This window comes from Alternaria triticimaculans (genome assembly GCF_023758025.1).
Source record: "Alternaria triticimaculans strain BMP 0046 chromosome Unknown scaffold_36, whole genome shotgun sequence".
Classification (NCBI taxonomy): domain Eukaryota; kingdom Fungi; phylum Ascomycota; class Dothideomycetes; order Pleosporales; family Pleosporaceae; genus Alternaria; species Alternaria triticimaculans.
Window position 1 is genome coordinate 46,658 of NW_026055993.1, and position 22,318 is coordinate 68,975.

At 53.0% G+C, this 22,318-nt stretch overlaps 7 protein-coding genes across 7 annotated transcripts; 3 read left to right on the plus strand and 4 right to left on the minus strand.

The window, feature by feature from the left end:
• Positions 1-380: 380 nt before the first annotated feature.
• On the plus strand, positions 381-1,436 carry J4E78_010626 (uncharacterized protein; the record flags this gene model as incomplete). Its single annotated transcript, XM_049371202.1, has 3 exons — positions 381-389; positions 524-661; positions 723-1,436. The coding sequence occupies 3 exons, from the start codon at positions 381-383 to the stop codon at positions 1,434-1,436; spliced, it is 861 nt and encodes a 286-aa protein (XP_049217057.1).
• A 6,941-nt stretch (positions 1,437-8,377) lies between these two features.
• On the minus strand, positions 8,378-9,235 carry J4E78_010627 (uncharacterized protein; the record flags this gene model as incomplete). Its single annotated transcript, XM_049371203.1, has 2 exons — positions 8,378-9,038; positions 9,231-9,235. 2 exons carry the CDS (start codon positions 9,233-9,235, stop codon positions 8,378-8,380), a joined length of 666 nt encoding a protein of 221 aa, XP_049217058.1.
• Positions 9,236-9,636: 401 nt separating this feature from the next.
• Positions 9,637-10,659, minus strand: J4E78_010628 (uncharacterized protein; the record flags this gene model as incomplete). Its single annotated transcript, XM_049371204.1, has 1 exon — positions 9,637-10,659. The coding sequence occupies one exon, from the start codon at positions 10,657-10,659 to the stop codon at positions 9,637-9,639; it is 1,023 nt and encodes a 340-aa protein (XP_049217059.1).
• A 4,068-nt stretch (positions 10,660-14,727) lies between these two features.
• Positions 14,728-15,498, plus strand: J4E78_010629 (uncharacterized protein; the record flags this gene model as incomplete). Its single annotated transcript, XM_049371205.1, has 2 exons — positions 14,728-14,733; positions 14,878-15,498. The coding sequence occupies 2 exons, from the start codon at positions 14,728-14,730 to the stop codon at positions 15,496-15,498; spliced, it is 627 nt and encodes a 208-aa protein (XP_049217060.1).
• Positions 15,499-15,909: 411 nt separating this feature from the next.
• Positions 15,910-16,758, plus strand: J4E78_010630 (uncharacterized protein; the record flags this gene model as incomplete). Its single annotated transcript, XM_049371206.1, has 2 exons — positions 15,910-15,917; positions 15,963-16,758. 2 exons carry the CDS (start codon positions 15,910-15,912, stop codon positions 16,756-16,758), a joined length of 804 nt encoding a protein of 267 aa, XP_049217061.1.
• Positions 16,759-17,060: 302 nt separating this feature from the next.
• Positions 17,061-18,254, minus strand: J4E78_010631 (uncharacterized protein; the record flags this gene model as incomplete). Its single annotated transcript, XM_049371207.1, has 1 exon — positions 17,061-18,254. One exon carries the CDS (start codon positions 18,252-18,254, stop codon positions 17,061-17,063), a length of 1,194 nt encoding a protein of 397 aa, XP_049217062.1.
• A 519-nt stretch (positions 18,255-18,773) lies between these two features.
• J4E78_010632 (uncharacterized protein) lies at positions 18,774-21,755 on the minus strand (the record flags this gene model as incomplete). The annotated part of the gene is made up of 1 exon (XM_049371208.1): positions 18,774-21,755. One exon carries the CDS (start codon positions 21,753-21,755, stop codon positions 18,774-18,776), a length of 2,982 nt encoding a protein of 993 aa, XP_049217063.1.
• Between the last annotated feature and the right edge of the window lie 563 nt (positions 21,756-22,318).

Genomic DNA, 22,318 nt, shown 5'->3' on the forward strand with positions numbered 1-22,318 from the left:
GTGATCCACTATGACTTCCACGCCAACCGTTTGACATACTGAGAACACTGCATACCTCCTTTATCATTACCCCGTGCACGCGAGCGTGCAGTTCATATGTCGGGCGGTATTGACAGTATTATAACTGTGTGGAGTATCTTAAGGCCGTCGCTCTAGGTCATCCGAACATTACTCTTCACCTTGCGCTCTCCCTTTCGCCCTGCGAGTCCGACCCACGTTCACTTTTCCTGCGGCCTTTCCACCCGGGGCGACAGCAGGGGTATCTCTGCTTGGCGCGTTCACTTCCACAATAAAATGGCGTTCCAGCAAATTCTTTCGTTGTCCTTTCTCTTGCGATTAGAATCAAGAGTATCGTTGCTTGATATATCCCATCAGTCAGCATGGCGCTGGTACGTTGACCCCTCGTTCGCCATTAGTCCACTCAATGCTAACAGGTTATGTAGAGCAAGTACGGGTTCAGAATCCGAAAACCGGTATGTAGGCGGCTTCATCAGCTTTGAAGATGTACTGATCGACGACATAGTCCTTGTTGCCGAATGCGAAAGCTGCGGCTGGATCTTCAAAGGGCAGTAAGGAGAAGAGCACACCCGGTGCGCGACCTGCACACGGGGCGCCACGCAGTCGTAACGGTCAGACGAAGAATCGTCCACTGCCTAAGAAAGTGAGTACCATGTGTCAAGGACATGAGCATTACCGGTAGCATGGAGCTGATGTAAATGCAGGCAGCGCCGTCCGTGGTGCCGAAGGGAAAGAAGACCGCTGGCTTCCGGACTAATGGCCAGCTTCGTATCACGCCGACCTCTCTGAAGTCGCGAGTAACTCTCGATAATCTTGCTGAGGGTACGCAAGCCGCGCCCATCTGCATCGACGACGATGGCGATGATGACATCGGGGTCGCCCAGCATCAAAAGAGCTCGGTTTCGGTCAACAACGACGCAAAGAGTCAACAAAGTCTCGTAAGAGCGTTTACGCCTCTCTCCATGATCGATCAAAATCGCGAAACCGAAGTTCCGTCTCTTCCCACATCTACACCCGAAGGCGCCGAGCTGAATGAAGACGTGCCTTCCGGCGCTTCGCGCGGCAGCAGCCCCATCGAGATTACCAGCGAAGATGACGAGCAAGCTTCGGACACGGAGCCTTCTTCCCCCATCGATAGGTATAAGTCTCCGCGGAGAAAGTGCTTGGTCAAACTAGGGCGCTACAGGGCTTTTCGCACAGGTCTGTACACGTTGTTCGCGACTACGAAACCGAAGGCGCGACAGATACCGTTCGACAAAGTCCTCAGAGTCATCAACAACACCCTTTCAGTCGAGAAGCAGTTCTCTCCTCTGGAAGCAAAGCAGGTCCTCAAATATATGAGGGAGAAATTGTTCGACTCGCTGTGCGCCGATCGGGTAGTGGACGTGAACCTGGAGGGGATCAAGTTGTATGCGTAAAGGGGATGAAAGGTTTGCGGGAGCAGGGGCGTCGGCTCTATCCCTGAAGCTTTGCATAAGACAAGTTGAGTGCGCCTTCACTTGGAGTCGATTGGATGGTCGGGGCGTCTCAGAAATAGTGTTTAATGTACCATTGCGCGATGGCATAACCACGCCGAAACTTAATTCGAATGCGCCATGACGATGAGTGTTGCGTCCCGGTTATCTTGCAAGAGACTACCGCCCTCTTGCGCTGATCTGGAGCCACGGTCCGACCTGAACAGCTCATCGTGAAAAGACCTTCTCACTCCGCGTGAAGTCCAGCCATATTCTTATGGTACAGCACATAGCTAGGCCGCAGTCACACTCCGCCCCTTCCCGTGTGTATAGTGACGCTGTGTACGTTGGAATTTGCGTCGTCTCGTCCGTCGGGCATCCATTGAGGTGTGGGTGGTTATGACACGGGCGCGGTATTGGTAGCTAATCGAGCTCAGCTGCGTCGCGATCTAGAAGAGCGTAACCCTGTCGTTGTTAGCATGGCGAAGTGGGAGATCCAGACAGTGACCTGCCTCGTGCCGTCGGAATGGGATGTCACTAGATACCCGATGGCTACTCGAACAGGCGCCATGCAGGGGAGACTGGAGATGCGCGTCCGTTATGATGCATACAGACCCCAACATCATCCATATCCAGCCTACGACGGCGTTCCACCAAGGCGCGATGTGGTCCAGCGTTCCAGACTTCTCAGCACTCCGGGCCAATCCTGCGGCTCCGCATCCCTTGAAAGCTCCACTGGCTTCTCCTCCTCATCCTCAGCCGGCGTAGTATATAGTCGGGCTCGTCCCGATTGCGCGTGCGAGCGTGCGCCAAGGGATGTCGGGCTTGAGGTTGAAGTCGTGAATTCCGGTGGCTGGCGTGTGGTTCGTCTTGGAGAATATCGATGCGGAGATATAAAGTGAGAGGAAAGTGATTTTGATATCAGTTATCAACTTGAGGTCCTACTCATGGTCAGTGATGGTGCATTGGAGGTATCTTATACCTTCTTACACTGGTGGTGGTCATGTCGATGATGCCCCTACGAGGGTGCCGGCACGGCTGCACAGAACGACGACCGTATCATACCAGTTTCGGCATGGGCGATGCACCTGTTGGATTAATCGCGACGAGTTGAGGGTTTCGCAAGGCGGCAATGTTGCGAATTGATGAGATAACGACTTTATGATGCATCGGATGGGACTGCACAGGTGCCCAAGTGGTGAGCAAGGAGCAAGTGACGTCGCGCGATTGGCCCCGCTTATCGCTTGTCGCGTTGTCACGTGGATCCTGTGCCGACTTCCAGCAACGATCATGGCTGACTTTTAAGCGATCTTATCCGGGCAGAAGCTGTGCCTTCTAGTTTTGAAGTACATCAATGCACGATTTGGCGTACTAACATGAGATCTCCCTACATAATGTCTCCTGAAAGCTGTGCAGTGGTCCCCGCTCATGCGAGTTAAAGACGACCGCATAGTGCGTGGTGATATGAATTTAGAACTGTAGAAATAGGGCAGCTCTAACACACAGAAGTAACAACATGCAGCAAGGTATGAGCATATTAAAATATGTAGATGCATCCTGAACTAAAGTTCTACGCCATCGATGGCATCTTGGCCGCTGAGCCATTTGAGGTGTGATCGATGCTGGAAAGAATACAAAAGAGTACAGCGCCCAGAACTGACTTTTGGCAGTAGATAATCACAGCATGATGTGCCTAATAAATCCTCGTAATGTGTCTACTCAGCTTGTCCATCCAAACTCGTCATGCTTTGACGAACAAGACCAAGTACGAGCACACGTTCGATTTGAAGGAAGCAAACAGAGGTTAGTCGCGTTTGGTATATCGCGTGAGGTTTGCGCATGCCTGGCTGGACGATCGTGCCAGGGAAGGACAGCTTGGTCGATGACAGAATTGCAGGAATGAGTCGAGAGTTTCGCGGGAGTCGTCAAGCTGCATTGGAGTTTCGGATGGGTGGCTCATTGATATGAAGTAGACGTCGTAACAAATACTAATTGATGGTCGAATGGCTACACTCCCTATAGTGTGATATTTTTCGGTAGATTCAGACTGAACGTAAACATGGTTGACGGCTATCGCACAGCAGACATGGAGCTGCCGATTGATGGAGAACCTGATCCTGCATTCATATTCGGTAAGTTGTGGTTCATGACGAACGCGCAATAGCTGCTGCAAAGCCATAAAGACGACACAGTAGAGCAAGAAGGCCTACTCAAACTACCTCGTGCGTGCCGAGTTTCACCACTTCCTGACCTGCCGTCTACGCCTACTTGATGAGCCCGAAGTCGCGCTGTAGATGCATTCTTGGAGACTATGGCCGAGCTGAGCGTGGCGCAATGCACCCTTATACCGGAGGGCCTCGTCCACGTTTCGGAAAGCGGTGGCCGGGCTTCGGCGTGATATGCCCAGGAGCGGGAGGGTAATCCAACCTGCATTCGACCTCCGAGCGATGGCCAGCACCATGCGACAGCCCAAGTCGCAGCTACAACCGCAAGTCCTCCAGGATTCCTCTGATTTTTGTCCTTGCACCCGTTACATTCGAGCGTCGCAATCGATATCGCAACCTGTCTAGCTTTGCGTCATGACGAAGAGGAGCCTGATGATTCGCAGAGGGTGGAGACATGGCGGTGTTCGTGGTTTGCGGTCGCATCGCCTTCGATAGCGTTCCATGCGAAAGAGAGAGGATGAGGAGAGCTGAGAGCTGCGCCAAACAGCATGGTTAGTATATGACTTCGGAGAGAGACGGCGGGGTAACTTACCAGCCAAGCAAGGTGCCATCTCCTTGAGTCAGGCCTTTCCCGAGGCGTTGCGCATCCTGTGTCCGCGCTCCGGCAAAGTCCGCTTCATGCTGTTGGAGTACGACCGTGTCAGCTTTCTTGGTGCGGTGTAGTCTCTTCAGTTGGGATGCCTAGAAGCAGCGACAAATGCGAGCTGCGCTTCAGGACGGCTCATGCACTCGTTCGCGTTTCGGAAAGTAGATGCGGGGCGTGGGCTTGAGGTGGTCCGACCGGTTGACGTCGATGCTTGATGAGAGGCGTAGATTCCACAGGAGAGTGGAATGCCAGCGAAGAGCCAACGAGTTGCATCTGGAAGTCAGCGCTCGTTCGTATGGCGACTCCCTTTTGTCGGCAGGGTGTTGTGCAGTTGTCCAACGCAGCCTGTGGTGCGCCAAATGAGCTTTCGTCACTCTGATATAGCGGGTCCGAGTGCTGAAACGTGTGAAGACCTGGCGATGAGCCCGAGGAGCCAGTTCTCGTTACATGAAGCCTACAGTAGATTCTACTACAGCCCCGGTCGAAGTCCTCGCTGGTGCTGTTGTTCCGATATTCGGGATCATTGTGAGTATAAGTCGGTGCCGCCGAATCAAGCGCAGCGCTGACTCCTGCGTAAACTGTTGTGCGCGGAGATGTGAATGGACTCTTCGCACGTTTGCGACTGGCGCGCAAGAGCTGGATACCCGCCGCCTCGAGCTGGTTCAGCCCTGCGCGTCCCAATTTGCGCAAAGAAGGGTGATGAGGTACGTGTTGATGACAGTGATAATAGGACAATGCGAGAACCCAGATCAGAGTCCGATGAGCGCGGTTCTAGTGATGTGGTTGGAGAAGTTGTGGTGAGCATCTCCAGGTCGAATCTCCGGGGATGACGTCGGGCCACCGCGGGCTTGGCATCTCCCTATTGGCTGTGCGGATCTGACCACGGCAACACCACTTCCGTCTCGTCTTCTCCAGCGAGCCTTTCAATCGTGCATCATCTGCACTCGTTTCGCAAGTGTCCAGCAACTGCCAGTCTGATGAGGAAAGATCCTACTTGTGGATGTCGGGTGCCGCCGCGATCCAGTCGCTGACGTTTCTGCGCCCCTTGTGGAAATCGCGAACATTCATTTCATGTCGGCCAGTCAATCACCTTCGGGATTCATGAGATCAGCGAACACTCTTCGGCGGCGACGATCAAACCATCGGAGCCGAACATTAATGTTGCTGGTTGTTGGACCTGTTGGTTAGTTCCGCGATAGCTCATCCTTCGCTTGGCTACCAGCCGTCCTCTGGATGAAGATGTTTACCTGTACTGCGCACACTATACACATCCACCCGACGATCGATATGGAGTATCCGCATTGTGATATCGGCACATCATGTACAAGTTCGCTGGCCAGTAATTCCTATATCACAGGCCTCCACGGATCACAATTAAGGCTATGCTACAGTGGCTGACCGTATCAGCAGATCTGCTATGCTCGTACAACCCGATCAAGCAATCGAATTCAATTATACTAACCGACGAACGTAGTCATACCATCGATGTAACAACTCGCTCCCAGCCCTGGCCGTATTCCACTTCCTCGCGCCGGAAGCCTTGTGCTACGCACGCTGCTTTGGAGCTCTGCGGACTGTTTGCAGTTGATTCGTGGAAATGATAATAGCTCCAGTGGAAGCGACTGGCGTTCATCCGTCATTGGCTTCAGTAGAACAGTATATCCTAGTTTCGACCTCGTCGCACGTCAAGACGAGTTATAACGAAACTCCTGGACTTCGGCTACAGGGCTGGCTCGTTTCGTCTCATATTCTGCTTCTAATTTCCCATTTTTCTGATGCTTCGATACGGGCGCGTTAGCTTTTCTCTATATCTCTGATAATTATTCGCTTCAAGCTTTCAGTTGACTGCAACATGAGTTATCCATCCGCTGATGGATCTGGCATACGTACTTCACATGTGCTTGTATCGGGGGTTTGGTGCATCTGCTAAAGTTGTAGTGATAACCTACAGCAGTGAAAGATTGAAACCGCGCTTGGTGTGAAGGAGCTCGGCAGATATTCGACAACCGCTTCTTCATTCCTTTGTCAACACCAAAGATACTGCACGAGCGGTCTTTTCCCAGCAAGCGCTTATCATACAAGCTGCACCCACGTCACTTCACACATACGCACTGCAATACGCAAACCACCCCCGGCCATGCCTGCCGCATTGGGTAGTAAAAGGTCTCTACTTCTGGAGATGCGAGAAATCAAGCGCGAAACCGTACATGGCAATCACGCCTACGATGCATATCCTGGAAGCTCCCATCTTTCGATCGCAAGCAGTCAGACCGATAGTCTCGGTCGACGCTACGCATTCGATTGGTCACAACGCGTGAGCATCGGTATGCTCCTTCCAACGCCATCTTCATATCAGGCTAACGCGACAAAAGGGCGACTCATGGATACGGCCTTTCGCGACAAGACAATTGATCTCGAGAGCTTCAGCCGCCTGGTCGTGGAGGTCAAACAATCCTCGAATGTCATATCATCGAGAGACGACATCAGTCGCAATGGGCCAGAAGTGCAAGTCCCCTGCACCCCATCATCCTTCGTTCAAGTTCTCTGCACCCCAGACTTGGCGTCTACCTGCTCTTCCAAGTCTCTGGACGGAAAAGTGCAGGTACGCTGTACACCGTCATTCGTGGGATATTGTATGAGTACAAGTACACAAGGTATGGTGAAGACTCCGACATCGGAACAGTATGTATCAGCATGTTCTGGTGTAGATATCACAACTCACACGGGCAGTACACCCAATAGTTACTATGAGTGGGACTACGTCGGCACCAATAAAAAGCAATACGCAACATTCTCGTTCGTCGAAGATCCAAGGGGTGAGTAGTTTATCGACTATCACGAATATCCCGTCCCTGACAGTCAAATAGTAGTCGGCGCCCCGTCCGTAGCCCCGGCGATGACTGAGCAGTTATGCTCGCTCGATGCCGTCCACTGCGATGGGATACCAACATCCACCGGTTTCGTGTCACCCCTCCCAGGGGGACACCACGAGGAACTCGATGAATTTCACGACGATACACTTTCGGACGAAGACTTCCTGGCTCTTTCATAATTCACCGTGTGTCTCGTTCTACATACTACGGTCAGAAAGCATCCTCACTCAAACAATACCAGGGCAGATCCTTGGACTGCCGACTCGTATCCTGACTTGCACTTTCGTCGTCGCACATTGTAGACAGTACTTGCTTTTGTCCCACAAATGGGGCAGTTCGCCGATAGCGGTGCCGTTGCTGGCGCCCCGGACTTGAGTTGGAGACGAGGAAACATCAACGTAGTGCTTCCACAAACACGTTTAGAAATCCAGGTGGTGTTTATTCCAAGGGCATGAAGTCATCAATATCAGTAGTTGTGAAGCACGGGAAGCCAACAGCAACCAGAGGTACTTACTTTTGCTATTGTAGCCCGTTAATCCGTATGAGAGCCTGATATTGAGTGACGTGACACCTTCCCCAATGGGCCCGATATGTGGCGGACCTGCTTTGACATGGGCCACATAACTTCGCAAAATCCAGAGCGTTGAACGGAATATAGTCTGTAAACATGGTGACACACGCTTTACATGCGCATCCTCGCATCGGTCATTTCCCTGATGTTCTATCACCTACATATCACATATCAGAAAGAGCAGTCACCAAATAAGCATGTATCAACAAACAAGGGCACATTTTACCGTTGATTCATGGCGGAACGGCAAGTCTACGGATTACTCTTCTCGAGAGACAAGCGATCGTTGGTATACCCCTATCGAGCTGCATCGATATCAGCACCACGCAACATGGTCAACGCGATACTCATGCCAGAGATTAAAAAAGAAATATCGGGTATCAAATTCATGTAGTCCCTTCGGATCTGCTATCTAAGTGTGAGTGTGTGGATACAATTTGGTGTGTGCTAGAGCTCAGAACAGCCGAGTGCATGGGTAACACAGGTGTGATTTGCGCTTTCTGACCCCTCCGTCGGTGGATTTCCTACCATGGCAATATTGCAGTACGGCACAATGTGTGTAGGGAGGGCTTAGTTCGATTCGAATTTGCATGCGGCGAATTTGCATGAGACTTGTGGCATGGGCATTCTTAGCGGGTGACGTTATACATTTATAACATCTCAAGACCACCAGGATCTACGTCAGACAAGTACGCGATATGTTGGTATTCTTCGCATGCAGTGCATTTGCACGAAGGGCCTTCTGGTGTGGGACTTGCTGCGGTTATTGGTTCGCTGGGGTGAGATGTCGACAGATTATCGTCCTTATCCTCCAAGGATGGTCCGCAGTATGTTGACATGTTGGCAACTATGCCTTTGATTTTTTCGTCAAACTCCTGGAACTTGCGAATCTGAGCAACCCAATACGCGCGACGTTCTTCGATAACTTTCATCTTTCCGACCGTATGTTCGTAAGTAGTAACGCTTTCCTTTATGCCGTCAACGCTTCCTAAGAAGGTCTTGTCGGCCGAACCTGCATCTAGAGCAATCACTCCAGACCGCAAGCGCTCCTTGACTGCGGATACAAGAGTCTTCCATCCAGCAATCTCTTCGTTACATTTTCGAATCTTCGAAGCCAAATAACGGTAATGGTGGTTGCGTCTCTTGCGGGCGAGGTTGAGGGATTCGATCAACTGTTCTTCAATCGAATGTTGTGCCCTCAATTCTATCTCCTCGGCAGTCAAGTAACGTTCTCTTGGATACGGTTTTGTATTCAGCTGATCGGGCATGGTGTTGTTGTTGTTGTATGCGTTGATGGGGAATGTTGACTTGCTGTTTGGAGGAAACGACGGAGTACCACTACGCTTTATAGCGTTTAAAATACGGGAAGTGCGTTGTGAAGTGGTCAGACGGAATTACACATTGAACGAGATTGTGTGATCACATTTGCGATGTACATCAACACTACGTTGCTTCTCAATCGACACTCACTTTCGGCCTACACGGAAGAAGTTACATTGTTACTGCATGTTGAATGCAGCGACTCACCCAGACACCCCAATCTAGATGTCGAAGGCAAGGCGTTGCAGGCGGAGGGCTGTGGTATGAACCACCCTTGGCTTTAGCACTCGCAATATCTTCAGTTGTCCTAGAGTCGCGCCGCTGGCACTACGCTCGTTTTCGGCTCCTGGGTATCTTCTCTAAGGAACGCAAAAACGTTGGTCCTGATCCTTGATGTCGACGTTAGAAGTTCCTGGTCTGAGATCGTGCAAGCGGTAGGGGACGTCATCAATGGAGTAGATTTCTAGCGATTGATGAAGATAGTAAAGGCGAAATTAGCCTGGGGTTCAAACACACTTTGGGAATATCCTGCATTACATTACGACACAGGCTGGAGTTCCAACCCAGTCTAGCGTTATTGTTCACGGGGTTAGGCAACTAAGCACAGTAGATGTGGATCCTGATGCAGCTCAGGCCCACCGCTCTGATATGCTCGCAGGATTCCAGCGTTGCGTTCCTTGACGTTATTGATCATGCGCTCGATGGCATTAGTAGCGTGCTCTTCCAGGCGCTCCTCGTGGGCGGCGTGTGCCTCGTCCCGAATCTCATGCAGGCGCTTCAGCCAGTACATCCATCGCCACGGCGTAAATCCAATTGGCGAACGCATTCCTAGCTCAGATTCGACAAAATTTTGACCACCCTGGCTAAGTGTACTTGGGCAGTCGCTCCAGAAAGCGTCCGATAGCTGTATGAGGCAGTAGTTGGCCTCTTTGATCCAAGCGCAAGCAGCTGGCAGCAAATCCGCAACGGTGAGGCTGCGGATGTCACGAGATAGATCTTCATCGTCTGGCGTCTCTGGGCTGCAAAGGGCTCGTGTCTCCTCAAATGTGGATCGAAACAGGACGAGAGCGATCTGACAGATCTTGTGGTTGGCCACGCGGGTTGACGCCAGCTTGGCCAAGAAGGAAGCCAAGTTGAGGCGATGAACACCGGACATGGGCGCGCAATTGGTGACCCAGAAATCCGTCATGTCCGTGGCCAGGAAGGGCAAGTCATTCCACAGCGTGCCTTGCACTGTTCGTGCGATATCGATGCCGTAGTTTCCTGACACAGGCCTAGTCAGGGGGCCAAGTCCCTGGATGCGGACGATATCCAGGACCAGGCGGTCTTGGTCCGCGCTTTCGTGAGACGCCAGCCGACCAAGCTGATAGTAGATGTGCCATATAGAATGTAGGTAGCCTTCAAGAGAATCGACTCCGTCGCCCACAGCACAATACCGGTCGCTGATGATCCAGGTTCGGTTGGTAAAGGCTCCGAGGCGAAGCTGCTCGATCTCCCCGCGGGCGATGCATTCACGGACGTTCTGCCGGTCATGGGTGCTGTCGTCTAACTTTGTGATGTCCGATGGGCCCTTGGGAAACGGGCTTAGCAGTGCATCGCGGAAGGTTTCCATGCTAGGAGGGCTGTAGCATGAATGAACTCGCCGAACAGATGCAGTAGAGAATTGGAAAGGACAAGCGATGAAGAAGGCAGGCAGAAGTGTAGTCCACGTCGATTTTCGTACTGTCGTCCACTCATGTAGAGCTAGGTCTAGCAGGGTTATAGCCAATCAAAGGGTTGTGATGAAGAAGTGGGTTGTGGCAAAGAAGGCTCCACACGTCTATCGACACAGCCAGCGGCCTCTCACAATCCTTGAAAGAGGCGTGTTAGTGGGTCGTTTCCATGCTCTTGGTAGGCTATACCAGAACAATGAACATCAAGTAGATGTGAGGAAAGTATGCAGAGGAGGTGGGCATCTGGTAGCCAGCGGCCTGCATTGAGCACAGGTAGAACAGCTAGCACGAATGTCTACTTAGTAGTGCTGACGTGTTAAGTCGCAAGAGTCATTTGTGAACCCTCTCATGAAGGTAAGGCTACGGCACAGTTGTAGACGCGCAGGGTTCGTGGAGTGAGCTACCCAATGTGACCTTGGAAGTCGCGAGTTGAAGCCGGAATGGCGCCGAAGCTAGCTCAAGCTAGATTGTCCTCTCTTCATGCGGCAGTGCGCAGCCTCCAGGTCGCCAATGATTAGTGGGTCAGCTGTAGGAGCGACGATTTTGTTGCTGGGGTTGTGGAATTAAGGTTTCTTGCACAATGAGGCTGGGGCGTGGGCCGCCAACCAAGCGGGGATCGTCCAGCGTGGCGCCTTCCGCAGACGCCGGCACGGCACGGCACGCCAGGGCACAGTCACGCGCCAGGCTCTGTCGCGGTAGCACTGGCACCCTCTCCAAAAGTGCGAGTAACTAGGCTTGCTGGTCAAGCGCCGCTGTTCTGCAGCTCGCTTGCGCGCGGACTACAAATCCTGCCTGGGTGAGGATGCGCAGGTGGTGACGACGCACGCCCGCCAGCCGATTCAGGCGTTGTCCTCTAAGAAATTGAGTTTCGCCCGGGAGCCCAAACAAAGCAACCCCCATTTTGGTGTGGCGGGAGAGTTTCTGCAGCACAAGGCAATCCAGTGCCCACCGAGCTTTCCTGTTTATATCCCACCTCCACCCATATGCAGCTTGTATTCTCCGCGGCCTTCACGGTTGGCTGGTGTGGAGCGGGGGGCTTTTCGACGTCGCCTGCGGGCGGGGTTTTGCGGATGATAGATCGTTCGAGAGGTAGCTGTCGATGAGCGTGTGCACGGGGGACGATGTGCGACCTCGGAGGCGGTACGAGCAAGTGAGAATGGAGTGGATGCTGAGACGATGTTAATGAAGAATGCGCCTAGAGAGAACGAGACGACATACCATGCCATGAGACCGGCACAGCGGCATGCAGCGCTCGAGTGTTGTCTGGGCAAGCCATCTGATCCAGAACGCTTTCCACGGCATGCAGAAGACACAGTCTGATCGCTCTCCACCTATCAACCGGGGTCGTCAAGCTCAGCCTAATCATCGTAGTGACAAATTGGGTGTATGTCTTGACCATGAACATGATCAGGCCGCGTGGTGACACGCGTCAACAGGCATCGTAAGTCTTGAGACGCGCGATGCCGTCATTGCGCGCGTTGAACGTCCCGAGGTCTGCAGTTGCTTTTGGAGGGCTCCTTCAGACTGCGGCAGAGTACTGCTTGCCGAGACAGCTTGTGGCCGGTATCATGTTCGCGATAGGACGTCGGTTGGCGTGGGGTGACTGTCGGGTGCATGGGTAGTGTTATTATAGCGTCTGAGTCGGTGGCCGGGTCGCAAGCCCGCTCGAAGGCTTGTATATGTCGGCGTTGCTCGGGGATTGATTGAAGCTCTGATTGTTAGCAGATGGTGGGTGAGTTCGCACGTTAGTTGTTGTCACGTATCAGCGGGTCGATGGGCCTCTTCGGAAACGTGCGGGCAAGAAACGATGTTATCAGGGCTGGCACCAAGAATGGTTGCACGACAAAGAGCAGCATGCTTCAGATGCGACGACATTGTATTACCGTATTCTACATGATAGTGCGCGGCTACCTTGCGGCGGAAATGTCGGAGCTTCGGTGGGCCGATGCCCGATGGCACGTCACGTGCCAGCGGACTGGCATTCATGGACACGGATTCGATCTCGTCAGTCTGTACGAACCAGCCGCGACCTCAGCGACCCCTCTACAACCGCATCCTTGTGTGACCGAGTTTCTCCCGATCGCCGATGAGATGCCAGGGCTGAATGTCGCTATGCACAACCCAGCCCTTGCCAAACTCGCCCAAGGCTTCGACCTTCTCGTCTGCCCACCATCTCGGTTCCGGGAACATTCTCCCCCACAAATTGATCAGCCAGTAATAATCAGGCAATATCCACCAAGGGTAGTCATATTGCCGGCCCAGCGCGCGGAGAAATCGTAACGGAATCCCTGGTGGAGTCTTGTCCATCCCTTTGATGTTCGAAATCTTGCCATAGTATCGGTCTACGCAGGCAGGCGGGATGCGCGACGGAGCATACGGCTGCAGGTACATTCGCAAGGTCCAGGGGCATGCCTCCTGCAGTGCCGCAAGAGTAGTGTCTTGTGACCCCGCTGACTTTCCCAAGGCAGCGCTCCAGGCTCTGGAGGCGTCGTTGGTCAACGCCCGCAACAGAGTCCTCTTTCCGACACAGGTATCCGCCAACAGCGCTCTTGCTTTTTTATATGTCGGGTCTCGCGCAAGGACAGAGTGCAGCGTACCGCCTGCCTGCCCATATTTTTCCCTTCTTGATTTGGGGTCCTCCCAATACGACTCGAAGCGCTCGAAAGCCTCTCGCATGAGCTCCCATACCCGCAGGCCTGTCTCTGCGTCCGGCAGTCCGCGTGCCTGCCACATCCGCTCGTTCCACGAGCGGTTTGCTTCTCGCCAGTACTTACGTACCTGCACCAGCGGAGGAACCCATCGGTCGTCAAGAGGCTCCGGCATGCTCAGCAGAGTGTAGGCGTTCTTTGCGATGGGTGCTATCGCGGGCTGTGCAGCAGTCAAGCAGGAGTAAAGACGCCAGCCGATGCAGCCGATGCAGCCGACGCCGCCGACCACAGCTGCTGCTGCTGCCACCTTCCGCCCGTGGCGTTTGACCACATTTCTTATCCGCCTTCCCAGCTTATGTCTGCGCCGCTCGTCCGAAGGCCTCGCGCCCGATACACTGCGTGTGGCTTCGTGAATATCTCGAGAGGGCAAGGTTGGCTCGCTTCTCGTGCGGCGGCGGTATTTGGAGGATGGCCGAGCAGCTGGAGCATTTGCGCGGTGTACGATGCTGTCCAAGCAGAAGCGCTCCACTGGAATGGAGAAGTCAGTACTCGTTTGATCCGAGATTATACGGGGGTATGGAGCCAGACGCACCGTTGCTGAGCCTCATGAATCGTCGCGTTTCGCTCATCACCTTGCCAGCCTCATCTCGCGTGACAACTGTCACCCAGGCTCTACTCGACGTTTGATGCGCCATCTCAAAAGATTGCTCGATAGATGTCTTCCGACTCGACAAGTTCAGAAGCTCGCTCCTCACGCCAATATAACAACGGTCGATGGTTGCCAAAGTTCGCGTGGGGTTGAGAGAGCAAACAAACCTCGGAACGTTACACAAAGAAAAGCTTTATGCCGACACCCCAAAAACCAAAGCTCTTTTATCTTCCTCCTTCCCTTTGTTCCATCACGTTTCGACCTTCCTCGATCTCGACTGCCCGAACAAGTGCAGCCGCTCCAATCAAGTACAGCCAACGCGTCCCACGAAACATCGATCATGGACACAGGTCTACGCCCACGCGAGAGTCACACGTAAATAGAGACGACTACGACTCGGGAATGGGGGCTAATAGATACACAGGGCGAGGGGCAAGACGCCAAACTTTTCGCGACGTCGCTCGACCGGATGGTGCAGCAGGGTCCTCGTCTTGCTCGTCTGCCTCTTGGGCGTGGTCCTTGCGGTCCTTGCACAGCCCATCTGGTCAATAGGCAAGCCGTCTTGTACTTGCCCTCTCATCGCATGCCCCGACGTATCTCTCCCTAGCGATGAATGCACCGATCCTGCAAGTTTCACAATGCTCAATATACGGAGCAGCCACATCCCGCCTATGACAGTCCGATTGTCCATTGAGCTGCGCTCAGATGGTCCAGCCTTTGGTGCCAAAGCTATCGACAGGCGTCTTGGACTTATCAACTCCCGCGCTTTGTCACTACACGACCTGATTCTCCACCACACCGCACAGTTTCATCGCCTCCAGACTACAACCGCCACTGCTATGTCTGATACTTGCTCCAAGATATGCCGCCCATACCGCTCATGGAAGTTCTGGAAGAACCACAACACGTCCACCTTCCTATCGCCTGACGTGCATAACACCCGTCAAGATCAGGTCGTGTTGGATCATCTCCAAAAGACCGTCCGCGACGCTGCACGGATCTACCACGACAATGTCGCCTCTAGTCTCGCTTCCGGTATTCACCCCCTCAACGATTCACTCGGCAACGCAATCTTCGAAGCGTACGAAGCTTGGACAAAACCACTGCCGTCGGAAGTGTGCCACGAGATCTTTGCAGCATCCTGTGATGCTACCGACTACTACAAGAAGAAACCTCAGATAACTTGGATGAATCAGTTATTTGTAGCTTTGAAGGGAGAGCAAGACGTACTGAGCATGTCGAAGCACGATCTAGATCATTACTTGGCAGCGGTCAACCCCCAGGCATGGACCAACACACTTCCGGCGCACACCAAAGACATGAATGCGGAGGACAAGAAGCAATGGATATGGAAGCTCGGCAAGCAGGTTCGTCAAGGCGTCAGCATTGGGTCTGCCGACATGAAGCCCCATGTCGATGATGGTAACGACGTTCTGCCATGAGGCCTGATACAAGTGCCCATGCAACCGATTTGAGACCCTTTCAAGTCTCCGGGACTACCTCGGTTCTTGCTTGTCTATTGTCGAAGGACGGGTGTATGGCGGCATGTCACTTGCCATGGGCAAGGTCTGTCTCATGTCGTCGAGCATTACTGTACGTATCTCAAACATGACACACAATGGAAGCTGTTGTCCGATATATCTCATCATTGTCGGACACATGTCGCAGTCATCCAGCACCACGGTCTTCGACTCATTCATGCTTCCAGCATGTGACAGGGCCTTCGACGTGACGTGAACAAAGGACAGCAAACCAGCTTGAGCAAGCGCAAGCTCGACATATAACAAGGCTCGATGCCTTCCCACTTACACTTCGACGTTTCCTGATATCGAAAAATCGCCAAGTCTCCGAACATGGAAGCGTACATGGCATGGACGTCCGACAATTTACGACAAGAAATCAACAGGCGTAAGCTGAAACCTACACCAATGCCAACTAAGAAGGTCGATCGAGCGATTCTTTTGGTCGCTCACGATGAGCGAAAAGCCCAGGTGGGGGCGAGTGGGTTGGTTGGAGCGGAAGAGGAGGAAGACAATGCGGACGAAGATGACGATGATTTCGTCGATGCAAATGAAGATGCTGAAACGAATCATCCAAAAGAGGGTGAAGTGGAGGCGGCAATACACCCAGCTAAAGGCAGAGAAGTAAGCATTGAAGACACGGAGCAAGACGCTGCTTCAACGTCATCCCCGCAGCCAAGTTATGGCGAAAAGCGTAAGCAACCACAAACAGAATTGGAAGACCGCACCACCAAACGTCAGCACTACAACGACCCGCCTGTAAATGTACTACTCAATCCAGCATCACCGTCTCCACCAAAAACATCACCGCCGTCACCTTCTCCACCAGAATCATCGCCGCCATCACCGTCCCGCCAGCAGCAAGACGCCGTGATCGCGCTAGACCAAGAGGACTGGACCGCTCGCGCCGAACGTGCCTTGGGCCCTGTTGACCGCTCTCTCACCAACCTCAATGCCTGGATGAACGATGTCGTTGGCTTAGGCAACCCTGCACCTAAGGACCCGACCCCAGGCCAGATTGTTAGTGAGGTGGCTCAAGATTTTGGACGCTGGGTGGGGCGGTGGGGTCGTGGGATGGATGCGAGAATAGGGCTGGTGGGTAGAGAGGTCGAGGACATGACTAATCACCAGGATGAGGAAGTTGAAGGAGATGGAGGGGCCGGCAATGGCAATGAGCTATGAGGCTGAGCGAAAGGCTGATCGATCTTCTTTCAGATATGGTATGTATGAGTAGTATGCTGCTATGGTTCATCGCTAATGTTCCGCGAGAGTACGTTGTCATACAAGATTGACACCAAGTCCAGCTTTTGATCTTTCATACCATCTACTGCGCTATCTAATACACGTGCTCAAATCCGTGTCCTTCTTCCAGCAATACATCATTTCTCAAGCTATCGCCGACACCCAATTCCATTCCACACCGGCAACCGCATCTTCTCAATCTGACCCTCCCCATTCCCGTCTCTTCTATCACCATGGCGACATCAAGTGAAGATGAACTCATCCTCAATGTCCTTCCCTTTGCTTTTCCCCCTCTGTCTCTGCTCACGCTTCTGATGCTTCGGCTTGTCCACCCCAGCCACCATCTCCAGCGCCTTCTCCAATACCTCAACCCGGAGCAGCAACTCACGTATATCCTCGGCGTTCTGAAGACCCGATCGACGCACACTCTCCACCTGCGCAGCGAGAGTAGGGTCGTTGGGAAGAAGAGGAACTGGTGCTCCGTCGAGGACCCGGAGTTCGGGCTGAATGTAGCGCGTACGGGGTGACTTTCGGGTAGGGGTGGCGGCGGTACGTGGACGGGTTGGAGGCGAGATGCTGGTTCTTTCGGTTGATGGGATCGGATGCGACGAAGATTCTCCCATCTCCGGGCTCCGTACTCGGCTCACAGTCTTGCTGGCTGGTTTCTTGGCGGCGGACTGCTTACCGGGTTTTGTCGTAGGAGTGGGAGGTCGGGAGGACGAAGCAACTACTGGGATATCCTTCGTGCCATCATTCGAAGGCGGAGGGAAAGATTTCTGGAGTGCGTTGCTGATGGCCTGGTTTGTGGGCTTCTTGGCTTTGGTCGAGGAAGATGCGACGGTACCGGGCTTCGCAACCTTTGACGGCGTGGTAGCAAGGGCTTCTCGGATTGCGTTCGGTTTAGCGGTATGAGCAGTGTCATCGACAACAGCTTTGAGCCGGTCGGAGACGGTGCCATATCGAGACGGGGTCGGACTTGGGAACTGGACTCGTTTGCGCGATGAAGGCTGAGGTGTGGCCTCGTCTTCATCTCCAGAATCAAGTACTACGGGGCGCTTGGAGGCGAGGCGTCTAGTACTGACAGATTCGTTGGGTTTGGCGGTATCCTTCTCTGGCTTTGGTGTAGATCGCTTCATGATTCCCTTGGGTTTTGGCGTATCCACGGCTTCGAAGGCTAGTTCGTCGTCGCTGCTGGTGTCGGTGATGATGGAGATACTTGTTGATGGTTTGCGTCTCCTTTGCTCGGTTGTCGCCTTCTTCTTATTGCCAGGAGAAGACGGCATGAAGCTGGATGAGGTTGATGCTGCGACGGGCTTCTTGGAACCTGATGGTGTTGGCTTTTTGGTCGGGGTCTTGTAGTCGTTCTTCTGGTCGACATGCTTTGCGCAACGGTTGGGGGTAGTGTCCATCGCCTTTGACGAGCCGATATCCTCCATGCCAGCAATCCGCGTCGCATGGTTCCCGCATGGCGTTCCGTTTTTGCAAGTTCCACGGCAATGATGAGTAGCCATGAGGGTCGCTCAGAGGAGGTGAACGTTGCAGTTCACTGGAGAGACGTCGAAACTTAGCTGGGCTGGAGCGGGCCTGTTTATATAGCACTTGGTAAGCATTACAGAATGCGAACATATGCATGCGACGTCGCTCTTCAGGTGTGTGCACGAAGGGGTCACGAGGAGATAGAAACGACAGGACTGTGTGCAACACCGACTTCTCATGGATACGCCTCACGTCATGCTCGCACTCATGCATCTTGGTCTGGACGTATTAAGGTGCAATGATGCAATGAAGTCTGTGCTAGGCCTACGGGAATTATCCGCAATGCATGAGCTACTCACGTGATATCAAGGACTTTTGGGGGCTGAATCGCATTTCGTCGTATGGCGAAAGGAATACTTGACATTCTATACACTACTCGTAGCTATGATAAGGACTTGCTACAGCTATCGCTCAATCTATCACGTGTCGACAGTGCTCTCAAGGCTCAGCTCCCCCATCAAATTGTCGCTGTTCCACTCCCTCCCCGCTTGCAAATTCTCTATCGCTCTCTTCACCAATACCAGATCACTCCGCCCATGAAGCATGGAGAGATACTTCCGCATACCCTCAAGACCTTTAAAAAGACGTGCAGAGTCGTCTTCGTGAACCCTCTCTGCTTCTGTCCGCACAGCGTTCTGAGCTTGCAACGTGAAGAGATCAGTAGCAAGGTCCAGCGCGGAAGGAAGATCTCGCCCAAGGGCACCTGCACGAAGCGCAGATGGAAGGGTATGTCCCAAAGCATCGACAGGTAGTGCGAGCGAAGTATTGTCCGCAGGGCAAATAGGGGCATGATTTGTGAGGAGCTGAATATACTCGGCTTGCGACTCGACGAGTTCAAGATCCCACTCGATGGCTATATCGATCCGCTTGGGCATGAATTGCAACCGCGTTTCTCTCAAAGCATTGCGGCGTCTTTCACAGTGAAGCTCATGTGCCAGGTGCCGTCGATCAGATTCGGCAAAGAGAGCGTCAGCTTCCGCCATTACCCCGGAGATTGCTTCCCACGGGCGAAGCCATGAGCCATCATCTTCACAGAACTGCTCCGCTGGCGCTACATCAACTAAGGAGATCCTGTTGCGACCTCGTTGGACTGCTGCGTTGACCAGATACTTCGTGTTGACGACCCGTTCGTGGGCTAGCTGGGCTTCTAGGTCTCCGATGATGTGAAGTTCAATCTGGCTCTCAACACGACGAGCATCTTCGATCTGGACGAGTAGAAAATCGATCTCTTCGACGCCACTTTGACTAGACTCGGGGCAGGTGAAAGCTACTTGCTGCCCGAGAAGCTCAAACCGCTCGAGCACAGCCATATGATGTTGTTCCATCATTTGGATAACTTCTGGTGAGAGAGACTGAGCACCAGTGGACTGAGCAAGCTGACCTTTTGGCGCATCCAAAGTCATAACATTCGATTCCTCAACAAGGCTGTCGCCCCTGGCCAACTGACTGTGAATCTGCTCCACCATTGTTAAGATCTTGCCGGATACCTCACTTCGAGCCAGTCCTGATGCTTGCTCAGTGGCATCTTCCGAGGTTGGTATCCAATGAGTTTCGAGTCTCTCCACTGTCTTTTCGATCGTGCTAAGGGTCTGGTAGAGGGTGCGTTCATCTGCCGGCGGATCTCCAAGAGCCGAGCCAGGGCTTAGCTGGCCGTAGATACCTTGTATCATGGTCATCATGGTACTTGGATTGACCGCTAGACTAGATACGGTGGGCAGAGATCTGTCGTGGATGTCTTGCAGTTGTTGTGTCGAGGTTTCCTGGCCTTTCTGAACCAGCCTCAGTTCTTGTGCCAACATGGATGAGTTGGACAAAAGGCCGGCTTGAATTTGGCTTCCTTGATGCTGAATGGTTGCCTCGACTCTTTGCAGCTCACCCCGTAGTCCTTTTAGGCGAGATCTTACATCCATGAACTGAACGTTCTGACGCTTCTGGTTCTTTCGTAACCGCGACTGGATATGGCCACTTGCCGCCTTGATCGAAGTGTTGAGTTTGTTGGTCTGCGCCATGCGTATATCCGATTGGTTCTGGGACTGGGTCGAGATGTGTGCATACAGACTGGTGAGATTCTGGTTAGCTGGCACGACCTGATCACGTAACCATGCACAGTTCTCTCGAACCTGCGTGCTGATCTGGGATTGGAAGTCGCGTATCTGGCCATGGATCTCGGTGGTTGCCGTTTCGACTTTAGTCTCCAATTTTGATGCAGCGCGCGTGACTGAGTCGTCTGTCTTTTGGAACAGCCAGCCACCGGTAGACTGAAGCTGCATCTGCAAATTACTAACATGGCTGTGAATGTCTTCGACGGCTTCCAAGCTGGTCATTCGACGTTTCTTTCTCGGTTCCACCTCGTGAGTGTCATGTCTTGCTCGTCGCAGGCCTACAGGTGATACCGTTGGCTCTCGGTTGATGACGTTGACATGTTCAGCTTCTTGCCGACTGGGTTGGCCAGTAACATTAACGTCGCATGACTGCATAGGGTCAGCTCTGTCGACTGACTGCGCCTTTGTTCGTCGAGTATTGTAGTCGTCAATTCCAATGGGAGGATCAGCATCGGATGTCTGTGAAGGCCTAGACAGCATCGAATCACAGTGTTCTTCGGTAATCGGATGGTCGGTCGACTTGGCGCTACCTTTCGGTGATCTGACCCGCTCCTCCATGGAAGACCAGGCAGACGAAGAACGGGCGAATTTTGGCTGCTTCGTAACGTGGGAAGGACCTGACGTCGCCTGGATCGGAATTGACTTCTTTCGCGCGTCTCTTCCATGCGGTAAGTCATCATCTATTGTTGGAAAGGCACCAGGAACGGGTAGAGATGCGGTGACCGACGAATATGGACCCTTTTGGTTGACCATTTCTGGACATTCGGGGCGATTCGATCCGGCCCGCTCTGGGTTGATAGTGACAGTGGCGGACGATGGCTTGGTCACCGAACATTTCGAAGTGCTGGCTTGTGTGGGTGTGTTCCGCCTTTGAGTTATACGAGAGCTCGATTGGCGTTGATCTTGCTGAGCAATCTTGTACGGATGAACTGTTTCGTTGGACCGCGCGTTGATCTCAGGAGCAGTAGCAATACATGATGTTGGCGTGCGAACAGAGGGGCGAAGTATACTCTTGGGCAGATATGATGATCCAGTCACTACGGTATGAATGTCTTCGAGAGCCGATCGTGTTTGGGGTGATTGACGCTTGGTGTTTTCTTTGTCGTTATCATGCTGCCGAACTTTGATCCCTGATATAACCCGATGAAGTTCGGGCCACGGTCGAAGATCGTCCACAGTGTTCATGAGCTGGCGAATGTAGTTTGAGTCGGATTGATAGATCTGGTCCAGCGTTTGGTTCTTGTAGGGACCGAATGGGATAACGCAGTCCTTAGGACGTAATTGTCGTGTGCTCTCCATCGCTGGTCAGGAGAAGTGAACCTTGTACGCGAATGCGCAAAGCGCGTACATCTAGAAGATTTGTAGGACTTGAAAAGGGCTGTACAAACCTGCGTCATCCTCGCAGGAAACGAATGTATCTGATATGAGTCGAGGCCCAAGCGCGCTCTGTCTCACCACAGCACACAACCTTCACAGATGCACGCATATCGCCACGTGACTCGTCTTTCTTCCGTTGCGTGAACAGATCCATCGCAGCCGATATATGCGCAATGTCTCGGATTTGCTGCGCAGCGACGCAAATTTCCTGATCGTCCGCTTCCTGTTGACGGTATGACAAAGATCATGGTTCGCAAGACGGTCCGGCAGACCATGTCCCAGCTTTGATCACGCACCCCATCACAAACCTCGTCCACAAAAGCGTTTCCACGGATTCCAGGCCGCAGCGAAATCGGCTTTATGTCTTGCGCCAGCTGTTCCACGAGATGGCTCTTCAGGAGTTGCGTCCATGGAGTGCCTTCCTCCGTCGCCAAAGCCCGTCCAGCTCTTCTTGCATCCGGGGTTGCCCATCTTTGTGAAGCCTT